The sequence below is a fragment of the Nomascus leucogenys genome, chromosome 4 (assembly GCF_006542625.1).
Source record: "Nomascus leucogenys isolate Asia chromosome 4, Asia_NLE_v1, whole genome shotgun sequence".
NCBI classification, from domain to species: domain Eukaryota; kingdom Metazoa; phylum Chordata; class Mammalia; order Primates; family Hylobatidae; genus Nomascus; species Nomascus leucogenys.
The window spans coordinates 86934241-86943526 of record NC_044384.1 but is presented as its reverse complement, the minus strand read 5'-3'; the positions used below and the strand labels follow the sequence as shown (position 1 = coordinate 86943526).

Genomic DNA, 9286 nt, shown 5'->3' with positions numbered 1-9286 from the left:
ATGGTACGTGCAATATGAGTGTTAGGTTTATTGTTAATATTTTCTGCTCAGACTCACATTATTGTGAGAGACACGGCAGATTTTGCCAATGAAGAACTGGGGATCCAAATACATTGTGGTGGGGGGACCAGACCCTTGCTCTGCCTTCCTACTCAGTATGGAATCTTCCTGACTGGTGGGGCGGGCCGGGCACGACTTGGGACCCCAGGAAGGCCAAAACGGCAAACACTCGGACTAAGAGTGGGCAGCATCTTTGGGCACAGACTGTGAGAAAGGAGGTTTCAGAACCCATGGGCTTTTCCGGCCAGGTCTCCTGGGGCCGGTGGGGGTTGGGTGGGAGCCGGGAATGGGCCTGGATTAGCCCAAACTCTCTTCAGACCTCCCGACCTGCCCCCACAACGCGGGGCGGGCCAAAGGACCGAGTGAAGGCTCCAGCTGGGCTCTAGGGAGTTACAAACTGGCCACGGGGATTAGCGAAGCTGAAAAGAACATTTGCCTAGGAAGGGAAAACGGGAAGTGAGAGGCTGAAGATAACTCTCCTGAAGTCTCTCGGGACCCACAGCAGACCAATGGGGGCCGGGGGAGGTGGTGAAATCGGGGCATCCCGACAGGTCCCCCACCCCAGCCTGCCCCTCCTCCCGCCGCCCACAGCTGTGGCACCGCCCCGCCCCTCATCCTACACTGCCTACCATTGGCTAGCGCCAGGGCCCCGCCCCACAGAGGCGGCCTGCCATTGGCTGAAGTCTTTCCTGTTTGCGTGCTTTTGGGGGCGGGGGAGGCGTCCCTCCCTGGACCCCGGCGACTTCCTCTCTCGGTTTGTCTGGGTCATCTTGTCTGCCCGCCGCTGGCCTGGCCCCGTCTGTCTCTCAGCAGCTGTCTTTCTCGCGCCCACTGGCCGGTCTCTCCTCTTCCCCGCAGTTGCCGCCTTCTCTGCCTGCCTGGGTGGCCGCCATGGGCCGGAAGCGGCTCATCACTGATTCCTACCCGGTTGTGAAGAGGAGGGAGGGGCCCGCTGGGCACAGCAAGGGGGAGCTGGCACCCGAGCTAGGTCTCTGAGGTGTGAGGGAGGCAGGAGGAGTGGACACGGAGGGGCCTAGAGGACGTGGGCGGAAGGGCCAATGGAAAGGGAAAGGTGGCCTGTCCCCCCCTCCCGACCCCAGGTCTCCTGCGGGGTGGCAGAGGCAAAGGGCTGGTGAGGAAGGCTGGGAGGTGAGGGGCAAGAGACTGAGGCCAGCCTCGCACTGAAGAGCAGCTGTCATTGCAGGGGAGGAGCCCCAGCCCCGCGACGAGGAGGAAGCGGAGCTGGAGCTGCTGAGGCAGTTTGACCTGGCCTGGCAGTACGGGCCCTGCACCGGTGAGAACCCACCCAGCCAGTCCCGTCACCCACACGTCTCTGAAGTCACCCAAGCGCTTGCGTGACTCTGACCCTCAGGCACTGTCTCCCCGCAACACACACATTCTCCAGCTCAGAATCTACCCCACCCCCCACAAGTCTCCAGAGTCTTTTTCCCACTCTGGCAGGGATCACACGGCTGCAGCGCTGGTGTCGGGCCAAACAGATGGGCTTGGAGCCTCCCCCAGAGGTGTGGCAGGTGCTGAAGACCCACCCCGGAGACCCCCGCTTCCAGCGCAGGTCAGAGACAGGCCGGGAGGGCTTTCAGGGGAGCCAGGGCCCTCTCCAGGCACCGTCACCCTGCTGTCCTGACCTGAGGGAGAAATGGATGGAGGGTTGGAAGGCCTTGCTGAACAGGCAAGAAGATTCTATGAGGTGCCTGGCTCAGGAGGACACGCTACTATAATAATTTTTTTTTTCGAGAGAGAGTCTCGCTCTGTTGCCCAGGCTGGAGTGCAGTGGCGCGATTTCGGCTCACTGCAAGCTCTGCCTCCTGGGTTTATGCCATTCTCCTGTCTCAGCCTCCCGAGTAGCTAGGACTACAGGCGCCCGCCACCACGCCCGGCTAATTTTTTTTGTATTTTTAGTAGAGACGGGGTTTCACCGTGTTAGCCAGGATGGTCTTGATCTCCTGACCTCGTGATCCACCCGCCTCGGCCTCCCTAAGTGCTGGGATTACAGGCGTGAGCCACCACACCCGGTCAATAATTGTTATCTCTACAAGCTAGTGGGGGGCAAAGGTACACCCAGGACCCAAGGAACTATCTATTTAGAACTGTGGGGTTTCCCAAGGACTATGGGCATGGCCAAGAATAAGCTGGTGAAATCAGATCCAGGGACTCAACAACTGATTCTCTCTTTCTCTTTCTCTCTGTGGTATCCCTCCCTCCCACCCCATCTTCCACAGTCTCTGGCATCTCTATCCCCTATGAGGCACCATGTAGGACCTCCTGCCCTTAGCTCTCTTGCTCACCACCCAAGAACCTCAGGACAGAAGCGAGAGCCCATTGCTCCTGCTCAGCTCAGTCCCGCTGCAGAGGAACCCTTGGCGGGCAGAACCTGGAGGTGTCAGAGGCTTAACTCCTCCATCTAACCAGCAGGCTCCCAGAGCTCCCTGGAAGAGCCTACGCAGCTGAAGCAGAGTGCTTCTAGATGGAGAGTGGTCACTGGGGAAAAGGACCTGGCCATCACCTTCCAATACCTGCTGCCTGTCTCCCTGACCCATGGTGTGGCAAGTTAGGCACAGTCAGACATGGACAGTTGATCCATGAGGAAAAGATGCTCTCCCACCTAAGGCCAGGAATCTGAGAGCAGGACTGGCTGAGCTCCCAGGGCAAGGGGTTCACTAATGCTTATCAATAAAGAATATTGAGCCTGGAATCCTGACCTTCAGTCCTTTACTGTGGCCCTGCTTTGACTGGCAGCCCCTAGCAAGTTAGGAGATGAGAAGGCCACCACCACAGCTCTTTTCCTTCAAGAAAGTCCTAGGCCTGAGAGGGAGGAGACAGTCATCTTGAGACCGATCAAGTCCTCGGAAGAGCTGAGCGACCTCTGGTGCCCCCTGGTGGCCCACAGGGAAACTACTCATGACTCACCTTCCTGGAGCAGCCAGGGAAAACCTACCTGACCAGCCAGCCACCTGCCTTGCTAAGCGGTGCCCACCTCACAAACATGGGTGCTTTGCCAGAGAAGGACCCCTGGGGTCCATAGCTCATGAAGTCCAAACATATCTATACATTCCCAGCAAGCACCTCTGGCTTCCCACATCGGGGGATCCAAATGTGGATCCCCCTTGATCCAAAGCAGGGCTGGTGAGGGTCTCAACTTGCAGGACCTGCTCAGACATGACCATCATCTGAGGGGCTTTGGTAAGAAACTGATGGCCGGGCGCGGTGGCTCACGCCTGTAATCCCAGCACTTTGGGAGGCCGAGGCAGGTGGATCAGGTCAGGAGATCGAGACCATCCTGGCTAACATAGTGAAACCCCGTCTCTACTAAAAATACAAAAAAACTTAGCCGGGCATGGTGGTGGGTGCCTGTAGTCCCAGCTACTCGGGAGGCTGAGGCAGGAGAATGGCATGAACCCGGGAGGCGGAGCTTGCAGTGAGCCGAGATCGCACCACTGCACTCCAGCCTGGGTGACTGAGCAAGACTCCATCTCAAAAAAAGAAAAAAAGAAACTGATGGTGCTGGGGGATGGAGGAGAACTGGCTGGAGCCAGAAACAATGCTCAGGGGACCCGGGGTCAGGGTATGACATGGAGAATAGAGTCAGTAACCGCTTCTACAGCGTTACCTTCATCTACTGTAGCAGCCCTCTATCGTGGGGGTAGATGGAGGCAGCACTAGTAAGTTCTTGGAAAGAGGCCTAGAAAGCAGCTAAGTGGCCTGTGTAGCCCCCGTCTTACTGAACACTGATCATGTCTCGGGTACTTTAAATGTATTATTTAGAATCCTCCTAAAAAACCTTCCAGGTAGGTTTTACCGAGAGGGGAACTGAAACTAAGAAAGGTTAAGTAAAGTTGCCCAAAAGCACACAGCAGGCAAGAGGCAGTGCAGTGACCAGGGGCCACTTGCATTAAGCTCTTCCAGACTATGCCATACCTCCTGCCCAGCTGCTGAGCACTCACTATGTGCCAGGCACCAAAGGTCCCCTTGGGGTATTACTAATGGTCAGGAGATGGGCAAAAACAAACACGTAAGTTAATTATGGCAGGTAGCAGTCAGTAGTAAGCAAAATCAGAGTTGGGATCAGAAAGGGTCCAAGGATGCCAGGGGCGCTATGTTAGAGAGACTGGTCAGGGAAGGCCCTCTGCTAAGGTGGCATTTGAGCACAGACCTGAAGGAAGGAAGGCAGCAAGGTCTGCACCTGAGTGTTCCAGACAGAAGGGGCAACAAGGAGAAGCTCCCTGAGGAAGGAGTGTTTCCAGCCTGTTCCAGGAAAGGCATTGAGGAGGCCAATGAGGCTGGGGGCCAGGGAGCGAGGAAGGGTAGTGGGAATTGAGGGCAGACAGGCAGCGGGCTGGTCCCCAGGGCCATGATAAGAAATCTGGATTTGATTCTGAGTGAGACAGGAGGATACTGGAGGACTTGAAGCCAATAAATGACAGAGTCAAGCTTATGTTTCGAAAACATTACTCTGTTGGTGGAAAACAAGATTGTGGAGCTGGGGAAAACAGAGGTAGCAAAACCACTCAGGAGGCTACTGAAGTTGGCCTCGTGAGAGTTGAGGGTGATCTGGACCAGCGTGGGGAGGTAGACTGCTCAGAAGTGGCCAGGTACGCTCTGTATTTTGAAGGAAGAGCTGACTGGCAGGACTTGCCTATTGGTCAACTGTGGGATTTAAGAGGGAGGAGCCAAGGATAACTCCAAAGGTTTTGGTTTGGGCGACTGGAAGGACAGAGTTCTCATTACTAAGATGGGAAAACTTGTGGGAAGGGTGGGGTGGGAATCTGGAGCTCCATCTTAGACATGCTGAAGTATCTGTGCCACTTCCAAAGGGACATGGGGTATAGGCAGTGAATATGTAAGTCTCGGATTCTGAGGCATTCTAGGTTTAAAATATAAACTTGGGAATCTTTTAGATGGCCTTGAAAGCTGCAACAGTGGATGAGATCCCCAGAGTGAGTGTAGAGAGAGAAGTGGTCCGAGAGATTCAGTAGGGAGGGAACTTGAGGTTACCAGAGATGAGGAGGCACTTGTGTGAGTGAGATCTTTCTGAGGGTGAGGAGGGCCAGGAACCAGAATACGGGAAGAGGGTGGCCTTCAGTAGACACATGCACTGTGACAGGAAGGGAGGCAGAGAACATGAGAGGAGCCTCAGGTAGGGGGATATATTTGGGGATGCGAATATTCAAGAATCAGATGTTTACTAAGAGCCTGGCGCTGCTGGGAGGGCTCTGATGTTTACTAAGTTCCTATCCATGCCATCTGCTATGTGAAATGCTGCACACATGTTGTCTAGTTGAATCCTGAGAACAATCTCATTAGGGAAGTACTATCCATGTTTTACAGATAAGGAAACCAAGGCTGAGAGGAAAAGTGCCTTGCTCAATCAGTAAACACCAGGGCCTGAATTCACCCCACACCTGCACTCCAGCTGTTGGAGGATAAGAATGATGTTGAGGAGATAAGGACTACATATGTGGCAAGTTAGAAAACCATGTAATATAAGTGCTTTCCCGAGGCAACCTAGGAGTGGCATAGACACTAAATGGTCTGAGTTCTCAGAAAGGAAAGAGCACCACAGTTGACAGGGACCCACTGCAGGGGCCTCGAGCATAGGGACTGCCACCTCCCTCCCGCTGCATTGTATTCCCCCTGCTGCACCTCATCTGCACCTAGCCCCTTCTAATCAGGGGTCCCTGTTTCTCACCTTCCCGCCTTCCACTGCAGGGTGAATGCAGACTCCCCACTGTAGGGGACAACACCATGCGGAATGTTCTTAGTCATTTCTTTCAGCAATTTTGCATTCTACTCCATATGTCTGGAGTAGTTGTACTTCTTTTCTGACACAGAGTCTCACTGTCACTCAGGCTGAAATGCAGTGGGATGATCTTGGTTCACTGCAACCTCTGCCTCCAGGGTTCAAGCAATTCTCGTGCCTCAGCCTCCCAAGTAGCTGGGATTAGAGGTACCCACCACCATGCCCGGCTAGTTTTTCTATTTTTGGTAGAGACGGGGTTTCATCATGTTGGCCAGGCTGGTCTTGAACTCCTGACCTTAAGTGATTCACTCACCTCAGCCTCCCAAAATGCTGGGATTACAGGCATGAGACACTGTGCCCGGCCTGGAGTAGTTGTATTAACATAAAAGTAGGTGAAATTATTTATAATTAAATAAAATGAAGTCTCCAGGAAGATGTGCCACATGTGGCCTATGGTTGCTTTCAGGTACCCCTGATACATCTACTACACCACCTCACTCAGTTTGAACAGCACTTCAGAAATACTAAAAAGCATATATATATATAGGCATGCACCACCACACCCAGCTAATTTTGTATTTTTAGTAGAGACAGGGTTTCTCCACGTTGGTCAGGTTGGTCTTGAACTCCCAACCTCAGGTGATACGCCCGCCTTGGCCTCCCAAAGTGCTGGGATTACAGGCATGAGGCACCGCTCACAGCCAAATGCTAGTTTTTTATGATTGCACAGTGGTGCAATCATGGCTCACTGTAGCCTCAAACTCCCAGGCTCAAGCCATCCTCCTGCCTTGGTCTCCCAAGTAACTGGGACTACAGGCACCTGTCATACACAGCTAATTAAAAAAGAAAAAAATTTTTTTTAGAGATAGTCCTGCTATGTTGCCCAGGCTGGTCTCAAACTCCTGAAGCCAAACAATCCTCCTGCCTTGGCCTCCTAAAGTACTGGGATTACAGGAGTGAATTGCCACACCCAGCCAGAGAATAATGTTCTAGACTAAGGGAATGAGCTGAACAAAGGCAAGCAAGAGGGAATCATGTGTGTGCCACAGGCTAGGTGCGCAGAGCTGTGAAGTATATACCACAGAGGTTTCCACATAAAATCATAAAAAACTAGCATTTGGCTGTGAGCGGTGCCTCATGCCTGTAATCCCAGCACTTTGGGAGGCCAAGGCGGGCGTATCACCTGAGGTTGGGAGTTCAAGACCAGCCTGACCAACGTGGAGAAACCCTGTCTCTACTAAAAATACAAAATTAGCTGGGTGTGGTGGTGCATGCCTATAATTCCAGCTACTCAGGAGGCTGAGGCAGGAGAATCACTTGAACCCTGGAGGTGGAGGTTGCGATGATGCAGTGAGCCAAGATCGCACCACTGCACTCCAGCCTGGGCAACAACAGCAAAGCTCCATCTCAAAAAAATAAATAAATAAATAAAATAAAGGGACAAAGAACTATAAGAGATGTTGCAAAGGAAGTTGGCAAAATTTGCATTTGGTAAGGGAAGAATGGGGAGGAGGTGTCAAATATGAGTCAGGTTTTGAGCTTGGGTGGGTGAGAGAATGCTGATGCCATGGGAAGAAAAATGGAAACTGGGAGGGGGAAGACAGGCTCAATTTTCTACATGCTTGGTTTGAGATGATGACAGGACACCCAAATGGAAACATCTCGTAGGAAATGGAAACAGAGCTCAAGTCCAGCAGAGAGGTCAGGGGAGGGGCGGTATCGGGGGGACAAGGAAATCACCTGCATAGATCTGACCTATGCGCACAGATGAAAGATTCAAGAGAGACAGTCCAAGAGAAGACCAAGCATGGCACTTGGGAAAATTCTCTCTAGAAAATGGTGGAAGAAGATCCAGCAAACCAGAGGGGAAGAGTGCTCAGAGTGGCAGGAGAACCAAGGCAGAGCAGTGTCCCAGAGGTCACCGGTGTGATGCTGCAGAGACATCAAGGAAGATACTATCAGGACGCATGGAGGGGACTTGCCCTCATTCCATTCCTTCATTTCCCACTTCCCTCTATCCCCGTTTTGTAGTTCTCTCTAGGGTCTTTGGCTGTCATGGTAACTACCAGTACCACACCCCTCTATGAAGGCCACACTGATTCATTATTTATTGACTCAGGTGTGGCAACATTTATCCACCCTCAGACAAACTCACTAGTAGCTTGAAGGTTTAAGGAGCTAATTTACCAAGAAACTAAAGTCAACGCAGGAAAGAAGCAAGTTTCTGAATTGGTCTAGAAACAGAAGAAAACTACAGCAGTGCCAGCTTGAGGCCAATTTGGGTTACTGCCACCTCTGGGACTCAAGAGATTCTCAAAATGATTCCTAGTTTTCCACACAGTTTATCCACCTGAGTCTATTCACCTGAGTCCTAAGCTAGAAAACCATAACTTTGTGCTAGTCATGGCAGATGCAAATGATTAGAAACCCAGGCCCTAAGCCCCAAGAGCTCACTGTAGTAGGGAGACAGAAAACAGACGTGCAGGTAAACTTCAAACAATGCTGCAAGACAGGCACGGGCCTGGCCTATGACAACCTTCAGCTGAGTATGTAAGGATGAGTAGAGGTGCCCTCCAGGTGGACAAGTGATGGTAGACCATGTGTTGGGGTCTGAGTCCTTCTTGAGCCTAACTGGTCCTTTGTCTCTTGAAGGAAAAGGCATCTCCTAGGAACTCCCTCTGGGATGTGAGCCTCCGTCCTGACCTCATGGATGCCCCTTCACCTCACCTAGAGGCGCCAATGGTTCCTATGCCTGCAGGCCCTGCCCTTGACTGCAGGATGTTTTTCCCTCTGTGCAGCCTTCCCTGAAGAGAGTTAAGGATTTCCCCTCTGCTTCCCACGGTAACCTGTTTCTGTTTTATTACAGCATGTCACATTGCCACAACAATACGCTTCATTGTTTCCAGTGCTAGAGAATATTTTCTCTCTGGGGGTGTATACCTAACACAAGGTTGGCTACATAGTAAGCGATCAAAGCTGGCTGAGGTTGGTCACAGTGGCTCACTCCTGTAATCCTAGCACTTTGGGAGGCTGGGGCAGGAGGATCACTTGAGCCCAGGAGTTTGAGACCAGCCTGGGCAACAAAGGGGTATCCTGTTTCTACAAAAAACAAAAAAAAATTAAAAATTAGCTCAGTGTGGCTCGTGCCTGTGGCCCCAGCTAGTGGGGCTGAAGCAGGAGGATCACTTGAGCCCATGAAGTTGAACTGCAGTGAGCCATATTCCCACCACAGCACTCTAGCCTGAGCAACACAGCAAGACCCTGTCTAAAAAAATATAAAAAAGCTGACCAAATCGTCCCACTTCACTCACACCTTTTTTTTGTTTTTTAAACGAAGTCTTGCTCTGTCCCCCAGGCTGTAGTGCAGTGGCATAATCTTGGCTCACAGCAACCTCTGCCTCCCAGGTTCAAGCGATTCTCTTGCCTCAGCCTCCCGAGTAGCTGGGATTACAGGCAGGCACCACCATG

The 9286-nt window shown here is 52.3% G+C and overlaps 1 protein-coding gene across 1 annotated transcript; it reads left to right on the top strand.

Moving 5' to 3' along the window:
- Window positions 1–762: 762 nt before the first annotated feature.
- On the top strand, window positions 763–2773 carry POLD4 (DNA polymerase delta 4, accessory subunit). Its single transcript, XM_030811317.1, has 4 exons — window positions 763–1048; window positions 1265–1354; window positions 1522–1633; window positions 2301–2773. The coding sequence occupies exons 1-4, from the start codon at window positions 952–954 to the stop codon at window positions 2323–2325; spliced, it is 324 nt and encodes a 107-aa protein (XP_030667177.1). The 5' UTR covers window positions 763–951; the 3' UTR covers window positions 2326–2773.
- Window positions 2774–9286: the final 6513 nt, after the last annotated feature.

Coding starts and splice junctions, on each gene's coding strand:
- POLD4 (XM_030811317.1), top strand. CDS start 952: ATGGGCCGGAAGCGGCTCATCACTGATTCCTACCCGGTTGTGAAGAGG. Junction 1,049..1,264: donor GGAGCTGGCACCCGAGCTAG/GTCTCTGAGGTG, acceptor CTGTCATTGCAG/GGGAGGAGCCCCAGCCCCGC. Junction 1,634..2,300: donor GACCCCCGCTTCCAGCGCAG/GTCAGAGACAGG, acceptor CATCTTCCACAG/TCTCTGGCATCTCTATCCCC.